Source organism: Thermobia domestica, chromosome 6, assembly GCF_964235325.1.
Source record: "Thermobia domestica chromosome 6, izTheDome1.hap1.1, whole genome shotgun sequence".
In the NCBI taxonomy this organism is placed as follows: domain Eukaryota; kingdom Metazoa; phylum Arthropoda; class Insecta; order Zygentoma; family Lepismatidae; genus Thermobia; species Thermobia domestica.
In genome coordinates, this window is record NC_137459.1 from 297,199,927 (window position 1) to 297,219,213 (window position 19,287).

Genomic DNA, 19,287 nt, shown 5'->3' on the forward strand with positions numbered 1-19,287 from the left:
TTCAGGCAGTAGACAGGTCCATTAAATTAATCAACACAATAGTTAATGCTTCCGGTATCCAAAGACTTGAATATCGCTGGCAATTATATAAAACGCTGGTGACTACCCCCTTATTTATATTATATATCTGAAACCCCTTAACTTGGATGTATTTTTTCGGAACTAGAAAAACTCCTTTAGACTTCTACTTATTGGAATTCTTGTATCCGGACACCCCTTATCTTGCATCTTGGATACACACATTCGGAACAAAGTTAGATACCTAAGAGGCACCAGGAATTTAAAGGACAAGGCACTAGCCGTTAGCAGTGAGTTATGATCTGATCTGATCATTCGCGAGGTAAGATTACTGGAATTCCGAGAAGAGGTGGTGGGTGAGGGAGTAAAACACATTCTCTATTTTTACGAGAAAACAATGATCAATTTCCGAGAACACGTGGAAGGGGTCAGAAGAGTGACCAGCATTATTTGATGTAAGAATTGGTTAAAAATGTTTGGATGAAGAACAAGTTACGGAAGAGGAATCAAGCCCTTGTAACATACTTCTTCACGAAAACTGAAGTTCTTGAAAAACAGTCATAGATTGAAAAGCGAAAATTTTCCTCTGAATAATGTTTTCATATATATATTAGTGTGCTACTGTTCAAGTGTTAAGTCTTCAATGAACTGCTAAGGTATGTATGTACACTCATGTCCAAAATGATTGTCGCATATCTATAACTCTCTCCTTGTAAGAATAAAATTTGATAATGATTTTGTAGGGTAGCTTTAATACTGGTACTATATGTATAATCGGGAAATGTATATTTGTGGTAAATTTCATAGGAAAAGAATTATAAATACGAAAATTAGAATGAGTAAAACAAAATGTTGCTAAATGGACAAGAAAGTTTTATTTTCGTTTTATTGTTCTTATTTGCTGCTCTTTTGACATGAAATTTTCCACATACATGTCTTTGCTGATTATACACATACTAACATTATAAAAAATACCGGGCGAATTCGTTATCAAATTATATTCCCACAACAACATATTTACAGACATGCGACAATAATTTTGGACATGAGTGTACATTTAAACTGCATTGTACAATCTGTACCCTTGTATTGTTTTGCACAGTTCAATTCAAGATATGTTTCTACATGAAGATACTGTACAAGTATTCAAAAACAACAACATGGCATATAAGTACTGTTTTGCACACAATATAGTGTATTGACATATATATTAGTGTAGGATTGTTTATTACGTAACATGGCTATGATACAATCCTCTACCCCTTTACCTTGGGCAGTTTTCAAAGAAACTGCAGGTGTTGAACTTAGATGAGTTTCGTTGTGTATATATGTAATATTTTGATCGCACATGAATGTGCCGATGCGGTGTGAATATATTTACTATCTTTATAAATATTCTTGTGACTTACGTGTAGTTTCCCTATAAATGTATCCATTTTATATATAAACCTCCTTTCAGTTCTATAGCCCTATCCATACATAGTATTGAAATTAGCCTAACACATTGTTCGCAACATTCTTGCAAGCCTAGGAATTAAAACAAGTTCACGGCTACTAAAAGCAAAAATGTCAAATTATTTCGAGCAATTATGGAAGACGTCGTATCACAATCTTCAAGTTTTCAAATTAGAAAGCGTTAGTACAGGGTGTCCAATATACAATGCACCCGGAGTTTGGGATAGTAGAAGTTTTGAACCTGAAGTGATACACGAATAATGGTTATACCAAAATGAAGCCTTGTTCATGCATATATTTTTAAACTAGGAAGCAACGATTGAAGTACACTAGGAACCATACAGTGTTGCCAGATGTAACCGAAGATGTAAATCAACTTTTTTGGAAAACATGTACATTGTCTCGTAACTCATACGTATGGATGTTCTGTCATTAATTTTCAGTTTGCTTAGTTGGAGTAGAATATGGAGCAGAAAAAAGAATTTTTCATTTCCACCGAAAACTAATCGGATGAGGCCTCTGTAAAATCATAAATTAACACTCTGAATTGGCAACCCTGCTGTTTCAGTGCATCAAAAGGTATGTTAAGGATCTGTCTACATATGCAATTCCTGAAAACAATGAAAAACAAACTGAAATTATCATGATTAAATTTTTATTTACATGCACCCGGCAACACTGCTATTCATTTCTATGGGGCTATTTAAAGCAAGAGGAATACAAGAACATGAGACATGCTTGAGTATATTCTTGCGCGAGTTGGTATGGAGTAACTAATACCTATACCTGCATCAACTAATGCTATTCTAAATCTGTTCACAGTACGCAATCTTCTTGCGCTACTGGTTCATTATTATCAACTATACATTAAGTTGTGAGTTCTTGCTTTGATATTCTTGGTAACCATTTTGACAAATACACCCAATGTTGTCCATCTGAAATTATGGGTACTTCGGATTTATACATTTTTCATGGCCCAAAATAATTGGGAGCAAAGTGATGCTGTCAAAAGCCTTCTGTGTTGGTCATTCTTCAGCTCCAACATTTCCGTTAGCATACAGTGGCATAAAGTTGAGTCCTTAAGATTTTTTTGAAATCTAAGGAAAGAAAGAAAAAAAATCCTACGTTCTTACAAAACGTTCCAAGGCTTACTATTACAAAAACTCTATAAAACAATTTGTAGCTCTGCAAAACTTACCTCTGAACACGCTTTTTGTCCAAGAGGAACGTTTAATGCCTTCCAAGTGTCCACCATATCTTTCACTAGTTGATCCATCATCTGAGGGGTATGATGAGGTGTAGGAGCAAGTCTTAATTTTTCCTCTCCTCTGGGAACCGTCGGATAATTAATGGCTTGAACATACTGGCCTTTGTTGCGCAAAAGATAATCAGATATGGTGCTACATAATAATGGATCCCCAATCTGAAAATAATAACATAGTATGAAAAACACTTCAACAGAACAAAGAAAGAAATAAGTGTAGATGTGCCCAACAAAAATAGAACATAACCTAGTTAAAAAATGCAAAAAATTAGCAAAATTGCCGCTTCTTTGCACGGGAAGAAAGAAGACTAATGTAAAATATTTTAAAGACATACAAACTTCTACCTCCTGGACACTCATTAACCCAATTTCGAATTCACACTGGATTTGCGTACACTCCTTACAAAATCGTCCTAAGTGACTTTTCCCAACAAAGAAACTTAGCTATATCGCTTTCTCGCACCTGGAAATGAAAGATTCACCCCATTTTTACGCATACAATTATCCTCTACCTCGAAATAGAATTTCCCCAAAGTAGACATTAAATCACTACTCCCAAAGTCGAAACCCAGTTAAATTGCTTTCTCACATCGAAAAATGCAACATTTTAGTCCTATCAGCCAAATATTTTTTTCCAATCACCCTACAGTAACTATTATCCAACTCGAAACTTTCGACTATTGCTTTCTCGCTCTCAAAACCGGAAGATTCCCCCATTTTATACAAACTGTTGGGGGCAATTTATTCTCAAATTTCTGAATGCCCTTTCCCGGACATAGCATGTATGTGAAAATGGTAGATTGACGCTGTAACGTGAAAACCGTTAGTCAGATTCGACTAGCTCGTATTTCACTATGAGCAATATTCCTGTTGCTCCTCCGTCACCCGTATTGAATACATACTCTGAAACAGAGAGATTCCGAGATACTAAATTTAATATCATTAAGTTTGCGATTCAAAGTTTATTATTATTATTATTATTATTATTATTATTATTATTATTATTATTATTATTATTATTTTTATTTTTAATCCTCTTTCTTCTGACTGGTCAAACTCATTTTGAATGCTTTAGAATATCTCAACGAGCAACTGCAAATAAATAGAAACTCTGAGAAATTTTACATAATTTGGTTACCAGTTCCAATAACAGAGTGAGCAGGTAGTAATATTTAGCTTTAATAGCTGTGTCAGTATTTTTCGCTCCTTATTGCCCATGACTGACTCATATTTTACAGAGCAAAACTATATACGACATTTCGTGCTTACTCCCCCTTCCTCCAAACCTTCTGGGTGGAATTTCCGAAGCTTGCGTACGTAAATGAGTTATTCATTTTGTGTATAAATATACCGAATGCCATATCTGTAAGTCCCAAATTTCAACAGAAACATGTAGTAATACTGAAAAACTTAGTATTACTCGTATACCCCTTCGGGGTAAAATTTCCGAAAAATCCGATTTTACTCATAGTATGATTCCAAGTATTGTTCACATAATTTTTCAGAGTAATGCAGAAAACAATTTATTTTAATGTTTTAAACATAACTTTTAAACACAAACACGTGGGTTGTAGTGTCCAGTTCTTCCTAATTTTTAAGGCTTGTAAACGTTAAATTCAAGAAATACACTACAACCCATTATACAACTGTATTTTTAAACTTGTGTAAATGAAGAGATCGGAGTTGCTTTCTTTTAGGAATATCTAAGTAATCTACTACGGATCAATAGTAGAAGAACTGAATGACTATACTAAAGTTCTGCCAATTTTCCAAAATAACAATACTGCACACTGGTATACCTCAGATAGTAATCACATTTATAACGCAAAGATATAAAAAGAGTAAAATTATCATATATTATGGATTACACATACACACACAAATATACATAAATAATTAGAACTGTGTACGAACAGAAATTTCCTGCGGTGTCCTATCTGATGTGGTTGTGTTCAAAGTAAATGGCAGTGTTTCCTTTCTTCACAGATAAAACTAGGTCCTGTTTTTGAATCATAATCAACAGAACTTAATCGATCAATGGATGGCACCTCATGTGTAAATTACTTGCATCAGTGTTATGTTCGTTTGTAATGAGAAACAAAGGAAGAAAAAAAAATCTTTTCCAGCAGTGTTGGTTTTTGAAAGACTAATTATTTTCACATTCTGGATCATATGGTTGGAGCTTGTTAAGTGACTTGAAAGTACTGATATGGATGAAATTCCTTTGGCGTTATGAATTTTCTTAAACTTGGTGTATATGCTGAGCTTTTGTAATTTCTACATCTCAGAAATCATCTCGCACAATTTAAGAGTTCAACAACGGATCTATGAGAGATCTTCCATAAGCTAACTTTACACTTGTAGTAACATTTTTTCCCACCATTTTCATCTTATAACCAATACTGAAACCTACCTTAAAAAAAATTCCAATCCCTCCCTCAAATTATCCTTATTAGCACAAATTTTGTGGATTTTTTTTTTTTTTCAAATGTTGATTTTTGCATTATCTGAACGTTAATAAAGCATGAAAGCTGGGGTTATATAAAGTCATTCTCCAATTGTTTTAATATGAAAGATTTTATTTTTCCGGTAAACGGTGAAATCCAAAGAAATTAATGTGGTTTTAGGTACTTTCTTGATTGTCACTTTCATCGTGGGATGTTTCGAACTACACTTGTGCTGTGAAATTTCGAATTCTCTGTTATTTTAAATAAGATTCGTATCATCGACGTAGTATCAATAATGGTTAACCTCAAAATTTATGGTTCATGATAACGAACACATTACTGGTTACCAAAGGTGAAAATTCGTTATCACCTTCTTAGGTTTTCTTTATTATCTCAGCTTATTTCTTTTCACCTATTTATTTTATCACAGTCTACTTACTTTTATGTTTCTATTATTTTCAACAGCTTAGGCAAGATAAATATTTTATGTGCAAAGGAATTTTTATACCTCACAACATAGGCTAAAATTACACAAAAAATGTATTTGTTCCTGTATGAAGACTACATGATTTGACATTCAAGTTTTTTTCAAAGGAAAGAAAGAAAAAAATACCTTAATTGGAATGATATGCGAAGGAGTGTGTTCCACTGGAAGACCTGCTTTCAGAAGTTTCTCACGGAGATATCGAACATTGGATTGATGAGCCTCTCGCAGGCACTGACCTTCTTTCGAGCGTAAAATTTGTACTGACTTCAGTGAACCGGCAAGAACCGTCGGAGGAAGTGAGGTAGTAAAAATAAATCCAGCTGCATAGCTTCGAATCATGTCCACAAGGTGCTTAGAAGCTGCTATGTAACCACCAACATTGCCAAAGGCTTTCCCTGAAAATAGGCAACTATTATTTAGTGTCATGACTATTTCTAATTTCTGATGGAAACTGGTTAGCTTACTAAAGGAAACAAACTTCTCATGCTAATTCAAGGGATTATAATAATGAAGATACTCAATACTATTCTGCCACCAGAAATTTAAGATCAATCCATTTTTTGTGAATATACTACTTTACATAGCTGATTCATCATCGTCAATACAATCCTAAAATAGGTTTTCCTTGGGAGAGCTAATATTGTTTTATATATATATATAGACTGGAATATTATATTTTGCATATATAGTCCTCCAAGGTGCGCCAAAAACAAAACATGCTTTATTCATATGTCTATGCAATAGCTAAAAATTAAAAAGTGAAAGCAAATACGGATTTACCACAGAATTTTGAAATTTCACTGACTTTTTGATCTTAATAATAATATAATCATCTCAGACACAGCAATTATCCCTGAAAGTACTATGACGCAACTGGAACAGAAAAGCGCTAAACATCTAACAAACCTACAAAAATCAGTAATACTAGACACCTGTCATATGGTCAAGAAGTTCTTTGGAGAAGAACTCTTCAAATAATCTGCACTTGCCAAAGACGACTGTCAGATTATTAAGCTGAAACCAGTTTTAACCGAGACACAGCAATAACAATAATAATAGACAAATTATACTTTTTATGTATTAGGAGATTTAAAATAAAATCATTTATAAAGATGTCTTTGGTAACCAATTTTTTGTTAAAATTATTTATACTTTTACTCAGAAAAATACACATCAATTCTAACAGCAAATATAACATTCTTTGACGATAATGACTGTAATTATTTCCTCAAAGTTGTTGTTCTCCGCTTGGTTCAGATAACTTGCTCTTCACCTGGCAACTTATAAATAGTACGACATCAACACTATAAGGACAGAAACATAATCTACTTTTGGTTTATTAGACATCCATCTGTATTTTAACGAATAATTACCACTTACTTTTGAGAACAAATTTAACATAATTCGTGGTTTGCCACTATTTTTTAATTAGGTAAGTAAAGGAATCCCCTCTCTTTTCTCCTTTTGGGGCAGGCCAATGACAATGTGGACCGCACTTTCATGACCTCGGTATCTTGGAAGAGGTGATTTAATCAGCACCAAGATTTGGCCGCGTTTACCCTCAATTTCCCCAGGTACTGATTTCATAGAGGCTGTGTGAACCCATGAGCCGCAATCTGACGAGATTAGGCCGGAGGAGAAATCCTACCCCTACCGTGGATTGGACACAGGGCGTCTGACTGGTAGGGTTCCTACCTTCTATTACGTCATCATAGCTCTAGGTACGTAGGTATCTAATATTACAAAACATTTTCATTACTTAATTTGAACATACACGTTTCTTTCTGCCTTGTATGCTGACGGATACTACGATCCAGCAGGGGCCGACCCCGGGACCACACACTTGAGTCCACAGAGCTCAAGGATAATTATTTGCTTACCAAGGGAAATAGATATTTACAAAATGAGGGTTTGCAAAACTAATTACCCAAGATTCTGAAACTGAGATTTACTATACAGAACATTCAAGAATGTATCAACCATATACACTTCGACAAATTTTGTGTCCAGCTCATTCTTAATAGTTTATAAAAATCACTAGTAGATCGCTTTTTTCTTTCAATTCTCTCAAAAGAGTGGAGCATAACTCACATTGTTTTAACAAATTTTAAATGGAAGAATATTTGTATCAAGTCACAAGAATCACGTAAATCGCAAAACGGTTAACTGGGAATTTAACGTACCTTTCCAGCCTGAGCTACAGACCGAACTTACTGCTTAAAATGGGATCCGGGAAAAACACGAAAACAATGCTACACATCCAATTTCGTCTGGGCTTAATTTGAACCTGCACCCCTTCACACCAGAAATAAATGTTCTACAACTGCATCATTCTCTCGCCAAAACTGTATGATCTGAGTTCTAGACACTACTTCGTATGAAGCATCTGGTTTATGTCTCATGGCTTAATTGAGTTTAATCTAAAGGAAAAGGTAAGTCTCGGCTAATCCACTCTTAAATTTCACTAATTTCTTAGATTCAGAGAAGTTCTTTTAACTTTTCTCCCAATTCTTGTTACTATGGAAACCCTAAAATACCAAGAATATACAATTATCTATAGTTTAGTTAAATTTACACGAAGTAGTATGAAAAATATATTGAAGATATATTTGTTTTATATTTCAGCTAGTAAATAAGATTCAAGACTATTTTTGGCACTTTATTAATAAATGAAAAATATACCTAAAGTTCCAGATATTATATCCATGTTAGGCAGTTGCCCATCGCGTTCCCCTATTCCAGCTCCTTGTTCACCATACAAGCCTACAGCATGCACCTCGTCAATAAATGTTAAAGCTCCAGCTCTGTGAGCCACGTCTAATATTTCTTCTAATGGACACACAGCTCCAGACATGGAATGAACAGTTTCAAATGCTACGATCTTTGGAACACATTTATCCACTTTGGATAACATCTCACTTAAATGTTCAACATCGTTATGACGATATATATGCTTAGGAGCTCTACTGTTGCGTATCCCTTGGATCATGGAAGCATGGTTGCCAGCATCAGAAAATATATGGCATCCTAAAACAAAATATAAAATGAGTTTTACTTTTAACTTATTTATATATTAGCAGTTACTTATTCATAAGTGTTGTTCCCAATTGTTTAAATGTAATCAAGAACACAATCAATAGGTTTGCAAATCGTTTTCATGTAGAGGAATAGCGTAAATGATTCATTGAGTTAAAAACACAAAAATTGATGATACATGAAAAGATACATACGCTCACGAAGTTTCAGGTACACATTACAGATGTTCAATGTGAGTGCGTATGTCAGTAAGTCACACGGCACATGTTTAAACGGCACAAGGTACACTGTAATCCAGTTCATTTCAAACGTTCAACAGCATGTTCTCTCGTCAATGTTTGTCACATCAACAGTGGTGCGTTTCTTCTGTCTTTTCAGTTTTATAAACATTGAGGAAAGATAAACTATCATTCACATACTCCTACAAAAGGAGATTATATCACGTGAGATGTGGAGATCTCCATTCATACAGTGTTTTGTAGCCCAATGAATCGTGTTAACACTGTAACAATAATAATCTTATATATTGTATGTGTGTGTGTTTTCACCATAACCCTGGAATGCCTGGAGCAATTTTAACCAAACTTGATAACTATATTAATTACAGCCTAGAAAACAGTACTGTGGGGGTAAGATCCTCTACCACACTTAAAGAGATAGCGGAAAGGAATGACATAACTGAAACGACCGATATTAGTGTAGAATCCATAGTTTTTGGGATCAGAGATGAATAGTTACATTCCAGATGCTGTTTAAGTGCAAGTTTAACCCCATTGTCATCTCTGACTGGGGGGAGGATCAGGGACATGTAAAAATAATTGAAAACGACCAATATTAGTCTCAAATTCACAGTTTACGGGGTCCCTAAGTTGATTGGTGATAGTTTTGAAGTCCTTTAACTCCAACTTCATCTCTGAGGATAAGACCCTTATTACACCTGGGGAGAGTATCTTACCCTCACACACACACACACACACACACACACACACATACACTATATTTTACCATATACACTCTTACACATATTACTTACAATTTGGAAAAAAAGAATACTGTTAAGTGTAAGACTCCTTCTAGCGCACCTAGGGAGGAGAAGGGGTTGATATAAAATGATCGAAAACAACTGATATTAGTGTCGAAACCATAGTTTTCGAGATCACTGAGATGAACAGTAATTCAGTTAAAGTCCAAATTTAGCCGGGTATAAACGGGTGAAACATAAAATGTATAAGATGACGGAGATTAGTGTCGAATCTTACTTTTCGGGGCCACTAAGCTGTTAGGAGCCAATCTGATGACATTTAAGCCCAAGTTTAGGCAAGAACGGGCATGTCAACATTAGAGGGGCAACGACGAAAACGTTACTCTTATATTTTGTCGGATATGTGTACGAATGTATGTTCCAGCGTAAGTTTGGAACGCCTAGAGCAATTTCAACCAATCTTGGTAAGCATATGGCTTACAATCTGAAGAAGAAAAAAAAACTGTGAGGTAAGATCCCCGAGCACCCTTAAGAAGGAGTGCGAAGAATTGGCATGTAAAAATGATCGAGAACGATCGGTGTTAGTATTGAATCCATAGTAGTTGGGGACACTGAGATGAATAGCGACACTCCAAATGTTGTCTCAGTTCGTTAATGCAATCACTCCATTAACATACTCAAAGGTAACGGTGACACACAGGATAGAAACATGTGCTTCCATCCATTTCTGAGGAGGCAATAAGAGTTTAAGTAGAAGATTTTCAAGATGCAGAAACGGTAAGTTCCGTTAAAAGCTGAGCTGTGTCTAAGTTTGGGTAAGGGTAGACGAGGAATGTAGGTACTGCATATCTAATGTATTTTATGAGTTCTGGAATGTTCAAAAGTAACGCTGGTGTCGAACGCAGAACATTATTTTGATCCATGCTTTAGACATTGATTCGGATCGAGAAGTTTCAAATTTCCACGAAAGGTGTTCAGTAAGTTTAGCAAAGATGGTTATAAAATGTTTACAGTTGCAATAAGGTGATGAAATTTTAGGCGAACATACTTTGATCCTTTGGCTTCAAAATTGTAATACTTCTTTCGTATGAAAATGAAATGAAATCTTTTGAGTTTTACGTCCCACGGTTATGCCGGTTAGGCTAAAGGAGACGGTGATGATGAGTAATGAATAAATGGTGGAATGAAGAAAGTGGGAGGAAACGGGAGAACCCCGGGAAAACCCACGCACACGGTGTTTGTCCACCACAAAGTTCACTTGGCGGGGGCTGGGATCGAACTCGGGACCCCAAGCACCAGAGGTGAACGCTCTACCACTGAGCCACCGCGGACCCCCACTTCTTTTCTATCGTTCACAGGTAAACCACAAGGGACACTGAAGTAAACATCAGGACCCGACAACGGTCCCGTTCAAAACTGGTAATAAAGCCACATCAATTGATAGGAAGTCGCTCCCGGATAATGGGGATCACAACATTGGACCGCGCCAATATCCAACGTTGGCTGCATCGATTTAAAAAGCCTAGATTTTCCAGATCAGGCCAGAAAATTATGGTCTCCTTTTTCTGGGATCAGCGCGGTGTCTTTTTCATAGACTTCTTGGAACATAGCTTCACAACGTGCTCTCGAGACCAAGAGACCGGAGCTGCAAGGGAAGGTAATCAAATTCCTCCATGACAATGCCAAACCTCATACAATCATGATGACATACCAGAAAGTCGTGAAAATGGGATGGGAAGTCTTCTCAGCCTCCCTACAGTCTGGACTTAGTTCGTTCGGATTTCTTCCTGTTTGTTATCTGAAGGCCTACCTGCGAGGGAAAACATTTGGCAGAGACAAGGCATCATTTCTTGTGTTAAACAATGGTATAAAATCTGCCACCTGAATGTTACTAAATGCATACAAGCCATGGAAGGAAAGAACGTTGGACGAGATGTGTCAGTAGATGGAGGCTACACTGAGTGACATGGTCTTTGTGGCCAAAGGATCGAAGCATGTTCGCCTGAAATTTAATCATCATAATGCAACTAATAACCATCTGTGCAAAACTTATTGAACGCCCCTTGTAGTTCTCGTACATAGAATAAGAAGGTTGGGCAGTCTGCAGTAGACGAGTTTAGGCTCTGTTGATAAGTTAAGTGCAGAGAAAATACGGTTCATGTGTTTCTAAGAAAAAAAAGAAGTCAGTTTTTTAAAAATGATCATTATTATTATTATTATTATTATTATTATTATTTAGTTTAGTTTAACATTTCACGATTATGTACCAAGGCTAAGGAAGACGGTGATGATAAATGAAATGATGGAATGAAGAAAGTAAGAGAAAACCGGAAAACCCCGAGAAAAAACACACACACATTGTGTTTGGTGTTTTTCCACCACAAAGAGCACTTGTCGCGAGCTGGGATCCAACGCATCAGAAGTAAACGCTCTAACACGGTAGCTTTTTGCACGGTCTAATCTCTGGGTATAAGGCGAGGAGATACGCAGTGGCGTCTCTGACATGTAAAATTTGGGAGGGACATCAAAGAAAGTTATTTAAATGGTACTACCTAGCCCAACCTGTTTATTATCTTCGATTCCATTTGTTACCTTTCTGCTTACCTTCACGGACACTCCGAGGTATATCAAGAACTCTGTTATAATCGTTTCACAGCCTGAATATTATATTCCAAATTATGAATATTATATTCCGATTTATTTATCATTCTATCGTTAGTAAATAAATTAGAGTAAAATATTGAATATTTCGTACTTCAAAATATTAGGGGAGACGCGTCCACCCTAGAGACGCCCGTAGAGATATGCACGATTCGTGAGAACTGACAGTAATTTTTTAAAGACAGTGTAGAGTGGAGTATATGCATATTTCAGGAGTGGCAATATGTAAGTTAAGGAATGATTTATGTTACAACAGTATGTTGTATATTTTACTTGTTATTTCACTTGTAAATTATTATTTACTTGTAATTTTGGGCCATGATGCATTTTAAATATGTACTAGGCTGATTCTATTATTAGAAGAAGAGAAAGAAAAAGAAATAATATGGTTATAATGTTAATATAAAAAGATATTTAAATGTTGTTATGTAATCTAATCTGGAGGTCGTCGTCATGACAACATATAATAAATAGAATTATTCAGTTAAAAAGACAGACATCTTGAAAAGGTGTGTTGTAAGTAATCTGTACGCATCTCCATTATAATTATTAAATCAAGTGTATAAAAGGTAATTGGTGTGTTTTAATGGCTCAATAATTGCTAAATGAACCGTTATAATGTGGTACGGGTGGGATCTTTTAAAGTGAAAATACTGTTGGTAGATTTGATGTTTATGCAGGACTGGGGGTGTTCATCCTTGATTCAATGTGAACGTCACTCTTAATTTTAGAATTAACAATTATATTTCTGGGCATTTAGCTTCTACGACCTTTAAGCTCATCACGTATGAGGTATGATGTCTCTCGGCGATCACACAATCCGGAGAAGTAGGGAAGGAAGTAAGTAGCCTGGGATATTTATATTAGGTTCTATCCCGGTATTTGCCTGGTGTTGAATGAGGAAAACCCAAGAAAACCTCACTCGGAAACGGCTTTTACACCTTACTCTCTTCGAGACTGATGCCTAGATCATACCACCAACAGCATGGAATATATTCACTTCTAAAGAGCCAAGCAGATCCACATAAATCGCTTCTTGTCTATTTGTGGAACAGACATATGCTCCTGTTTTTACCATCCCTAAAAAATAGCTAAAGATTCTAATATCAGCACTCATCCCAATGGATATCTTTCCAATCTTATCCACAGATAACTGGACCACGAAAATACTTTAAAAATTAACTAAACTCAGAATTATCTCAGAATAGTACTTTAGCCTTCCAAATTTGAGGCAAATACTCTTCTCCCTAATTAGAACTTATACATACTTTTTCCTACAACAGTTTTGTTATCATTCCCAAAATATTATTAAAAGCATTTACGTACCTGGTAAAGATTGTGCAAGGGTAAATAGAGTTGAGTCGTTAGCAACAAAGCATGAGGTAAACAGTAACGCAGCTTCCTTCTTGTGAAGAGCTGCTAACTCATTCTCCAAAGATTCATGGTATAAAGAATTTCCAGATATGTTGCGAGTTCCGCCGGCTCCAGTACCATGGGCTTCCAAGGCTTCCCTGAGAAATAGAATTAATCATAATGAACTATATATATTCAGTTATTTAAGCATTCCTGCCTCAAGAATTTCAATCTATCTAATCTATGAAACATAATGTTCTTCAGTGAAAGTACCTTTCGTCTGAAGTATGGCGAATGAATAATTGTTAAGAGATTAAATTTAAAATTAATGAATGTCAATGAAATTTATATAAAATGTGAATAACCAACATCGTTAGAATTTAGCTTAAAAACATCCTGATGAAGGGTGTTCGACATTTAGGCCAGAAATATTGATAAAAAATTTAGAAGATATTATTCATCATTGCTGGAACACATAAGGCTAGTATTTCCCTTCCTTTGTGATGAAGTATTTAGCGAAAGAGCTTATAGTGGACCGCTTTTTTTCATGTCATGTGATGATGTCTTCACTATTTTTTTGGTAACTAATTAGTTTAATACACTAAGAAATACAAGAAAATTAACACGTAAAAGTTATAATAAAATGAAGTTACGAAGAAAAATTAAAATGATGATAAAAATGAAATAGGTGTATGAGAACCTGAGTAAGTGTATCGTGGGGTGAGCTCGTTACAAATGATTTAACACCAGAATGGCAGTTTGCAGACAGGGTAGAAGTTTGTCTTTCCATTTATTTTGATGGGACGTGGAGAATGGATTCATAGGATACTTACGCTGAAATTGCGGTCAATTTTACTGTTGTGATGAATGAAATGTCTAGTTTAACGTCCCACGTTTATGTCCCTCAAGTTAAAGACGACGGATCAATGGAAGTGAATGGTTATGAAATAACTGGTGGAATAAGAATGCGGGGCGATAACCCCTGGAAACCCACGGGCACGATGTTGTTCACTACAAACTCACGTGGCCGGGATCGAATCAGAGACCCATTGCACCAGAGATGAATGTTCTGTTACTGAGTCAGCGTGCTCCTCTACTCCTGTAATGGGTTAAGTGTACTAGGTAGATGGGGAATTCGCGTCGCAGAAATATCACTGAGTGTTAACGCGATTAAAAATGTAGTCAGAATTTCAACACAGTAAACTAGATAGTGAACGCATTTAAGAATGTAAAAGGTTCGAAGAACAACGACAAGAATTGCTCTTGTGGTAAAATGTTGAAAGTCAAGACTGTTGTCTAGTATACGACAATTGCTATAGTAAAATAGGAGTTATTGAAATATAGTATTCAATACTGTTGTTACGTTAGATATGTACCATCATTCTTAAGACGTCTTTTTTTTTTTTTTTTTTTTTAATCTGATACCTACATCAGATTAACATCTACATCTGATACCTACATAAGAAGATAACGGTCTGGCTGGAGGACAGATAAATTAATTTGGACATTATTAAGAACTGGGAGAACTGGAGGAACAATTTCACTACTACTGGTTGGACATATTTTTTTATAATTTATACATATATGACACTCAGAAGACACTATCATCAATATTATAGAAGAAAAAAAGAAAACAATGTCCTGTCAAGAGTAGTGGTCGGCCATGTTAAGGTTTCTTAACAGCCTTGGAAGCCAGGGTTGTTTTGTTTAAAACAAAATATTTAAAACAAATGATTAAAACTTATTTTAAACAATTGATTTTGTTTAAAACAAATTTTGTTTACGTTTTAAACATTTTGTTTTAAACACGTGTATTGTGAAGATTTGTCTTAAACATATGTTTATTTGCATTTTATTTTACTTTTGTGAAAAAAAAAAAAAATAACTTCCAGAGCAAGAGAACTGTTCAAAAGTGCTCCCCAATCAGAAGACTATTTTCTTCCCATGTGAATGTTTTGATTTCTCGTGGCTACACCAGGTCAATGTGGTGATCTACAATTTATTTTGTCTCTTTTCCCCCTTATTTTTAACGTATATTTTATTGTTTAAATGCTTCTCAGTTAACTTGCGAGAAAGTGTCGTAGTAAAAGGTTGGACTACTTGTAGAACTGATATTAAAAAATAAATAAAATAATTATCACGGAAACAAATTTTTGTGTTGTATTCAGAAAACAAACAACAGATTATTTCCTAAGTTGAGGTTCTGAAATTAAAATATCGCAGGCATTCGTTTGTACAGTACATGTTGGTTCTCAGTCTCCGTACAACATGGAATCGTTTAACATGAGTTATATGGGAAGAAAAAAATGACATGATTTGGTGCAAATTTATTAGAGTAACTCAAACTCCATCAGATAAGTAAACGATCATACGAGCTTGTTGCAAAACGTGTGAGAAAAAAAATGGGTGGTAGTTTAGTTCAAAGAACGAAAATCATTATGAAAAATGTTGATCCGAAAATTGCTTCTGATGAATCTAACGTCAGTGGTGTGGCTGAGATGTAACTGGAAACTTCAGGTAACAATTTTGTATCAACAACATCTTTTTCATTATATTATGAAAATTTTATTTCGTACCTCTTTCCCACCACAGTTCTAAATTTTCTTTGAAACTTCACAACTTGGTATAGCTTGTGTGAAGAGACCAGGCGAGAAACGCAAGGTATGGCAGTCGCTCGTGTAACTAACCATTAAAGCGTGATACTTATTATAACGTTAGTGCTGAACGTCAAGGTCTGGGACAATTTGATCTCAATTTGTTCGTCTGTATGTATGTACCACGCTACAAGGTGGAATATTCAGTCTTTTAACATTAAATTTTGAGGATAGAGACACGAGACGTCGGAATTTGCTGTATAGATTTTGACTGCGATCCCACGTAAAATTTCAAAATTAGTGGTTCGGATCCCACTTTAAACAAAAAACCGTGTCTCATATAGTCTTGCTACTCATGCAAGATGTAATCAATCAAACTAAACAAACTCATTTTATGTGTTTCGAACAAACTTGGGTTGCAGGATAAATTTGGCTCCAACAACATTTAGAGCACAAGGGATCCAGGTCCATTTTCAGAAAGGTTCACTTTTGCTCAGCAAACGTAATATCTTCGTAGCATAGGGTATGAAATAAATGAAACAAAAACCATGTGAAAGCGTGTGGACTAGTTTCATAGGACAACCGCTAGACAAGGGCGTTGGCGGAATGGGGAGGAGGGCTAATTTTCCCCCTCCTTACTCATAAATTTAAGATATTAACATTATACTTATATTGTGTATGCTGCAGCGTGGGAATGATTAACAAGTCAAGCTCCGAATGTCATAGTCAATGATGCATAATTACGTTAAATAAATGCAGAATGTGTCCAAAAGAATACACCGACGTAAAATGTCATATTTTCACAACCACGAATCCGAGATGAAAGAAAAACTACATGGAAAAAAGGAATCTACAATTTTGTATGATTGCCGCTAGACAGGGGCGTTCGTTTAGAAGTCATCTGTCTTCCACCTGAATTTCAGATTTGTGGGGCAATAATCCAGATTTAGAAACCTTTTGCTTAGCAAAGTTCAACATTTAAAAATTGAATTCCTTACAACGAATAAATACGGACTTTGATCAGTTATAATTTATTTCTATTGGCTGTAAAGAGCTATAAGCCTATATTGCTTTTTTTTTTTTTTTATTACCCAAGGATTTCAAAGGTGGCTCTACTTTCGAGTTTCAGGCCTGCTTAAAATTCAGGAAATTGGACCTAAGCAACTTCCAAGTTTTAATCATCTGTATGTTCTTCGTATTTATTTGGTGTAAGGACCTCAAGCTTATTCTGTTTGACTTTGTTTATCAAAAGATTTCTAAAACTGTCTTACTGGCAAAATCTGAAATGCAGGGTGCGGATGAGGGCGGTTGCCCTCCTGTTCCACTGACGCCCCTACTTGCGGCTGTCATATGAAACTATCCCACGCCTTTTCGCATGGATTTAGTTACATTTGTTTTGGATTCTTGACTGCAAAGTATTACGTTTTGAAATAGAATTCATTCGCTGAGGAAAACAAATTTATTGAAAATGGATTTGGATCTATTGTGCTCTGAACGCCCCAATTATTACCTTTCGTCAATAAATTCTTGACTCAAAAAATAACCAATTACATAGACTTGCAGAAAATATAAAGTTTGCACAACTTGAAATGTGCATCAAACATTACTTTTCGAAAACGTAGCCCTATTATTATAAAATAATTTTATTAGCATCAGTGTTACGAAATAGTAATAAAATTTTGCAACAAAAATCTCACCCGCCTCCACGAAACGCTAGCTTAGCCCCTAAAGGCATAACTACAAAACTTTCAGAAGCGGTAACTCGAAATGATCTTCTTTAGGGTTAAAATAATCGCACAACAGCATTTCTGGTAAAATTCTAGCCTTCATGTAACATGACACCATTTGTATTTGAAATTTCGAATACTAAGCAAAGATGTTCGCCATGATGCTTGATAGCACCATTTGATGTGTCAGACCACTTCCAAGTTTCATCATTCTCTCTCAACCCGTTCTCAACGCACAAGGATGGTGGGGACTTTTGTTTTGCCATATATATTGATAGATTGTGTGAAACCTCTATAGTAGGTAAATTTTAAAATCTACCTTAAAAGCTTACTATATCCAAGAAAATACTTATGAGAGTCACTGGCAAGAGGGTGTAATAAAAGGGGTAGTTATATGAAATAAGTTGAGAATTACTAATCTATACTGAAAAATTCTGCACCCAACACAGTGTAGTCTTAAAGAGAATAAAATAAATGAAAAGATCGGTTGCAAGAGCAAAAAAGTCTTAATAAATAAGTGATTACACGATTTTGAAACATGTTTAAAATCATGTTTTAAACTGTTCAAAATGTTTAAAACATGTATTTTTTCCTATGTGTTTTAAAACATCTTTAAAACATTTTAAACACCTTTATCATGTTTTAAACACGTGTTTTGTTCTTAAAAAAAAAAAAAAAAAAAAAAAAAAAAAAAAAAAAAAAAAAAAAAAAAAAAAAACTGTATTTTTTCCAACCCTGTTGGAAGCCTGAGAGTGTGTTTACAATCTCTTATGAGTTTTGCGTCTGTGTGTATGTGTGTGTGTGTGTCTCCCGTCTGTATACTATTTTCTAGTAAGCAATTGTCTTCTATCCCTTATCGAAATTTTTTTGTTCCAACCTTAAATTATTTCAATGAATATACACAAAAACAGTTTACAGAGTTTTGGAAAACAGTGTTTCAGATATCCAGCATAATCCTTCTGAATAACTTAAATCTTTATTTAAAAGAAAGAAAAAAACTAACTAGCAAACGTTGGGTGATTCTTATTTTTCGACTTCCGAGTTTTCTTTGAAAGTCACTCCCTAAAATGGTTCCATATCAGACCGAAGTAACATATGAAGAAAAAAATAAAGAACCCCCAATTGAATAATATTAAACCAAGGACCTTAAATTTTGAAATGTATTTGATAGAATACAACATGAGGTAAAAGTACCTTGTAAGTTTCGAAAGTCGACTGTAGGTTAATAAACATATATTGTGAAAATAATAACTATTAACTTAT

General features: G+C 35.1%; 1 protein-coding gene across 2 annotated transcripts in view; it reads right to left on the bottom strand.

Annotated features, from left to right (window-relative positions):
• LOC145688527 (5-aminolevulinate synthase, erythroid-specific, mitochondrial-like) overlaps window positions 1-19,287 on the bottom strand; it is a 63,084-nt gene that overhangs the window by 10,314 nt on the left and 33,483 nt on the right. For both annotated transcript variants that reach the window (XM_081762897.1, XM_081762896.1), the window contains 4 exons: window positions 13,677-13,861; window positions 8,354-8,698; window positions 5,798-6,066; window positions 2,672-2,896 (listed from right to left, as the gene is read on the bottom strand). In XM_081762897.1, the coding sequence (XP_081619023.1) occupies window positions 2,672-2,896; window positions 5,798-6,066; window positions 8,354-8,698; window positions 13,677-13,861 (1,024 nt within the window). The remainder of the gene's footprint in view (window positions 1-2,671; window positions 2,897-5,797; window positions 6,067-8,353; window positions 8,699-13,676; window positions 13,862-19,287) is intronic.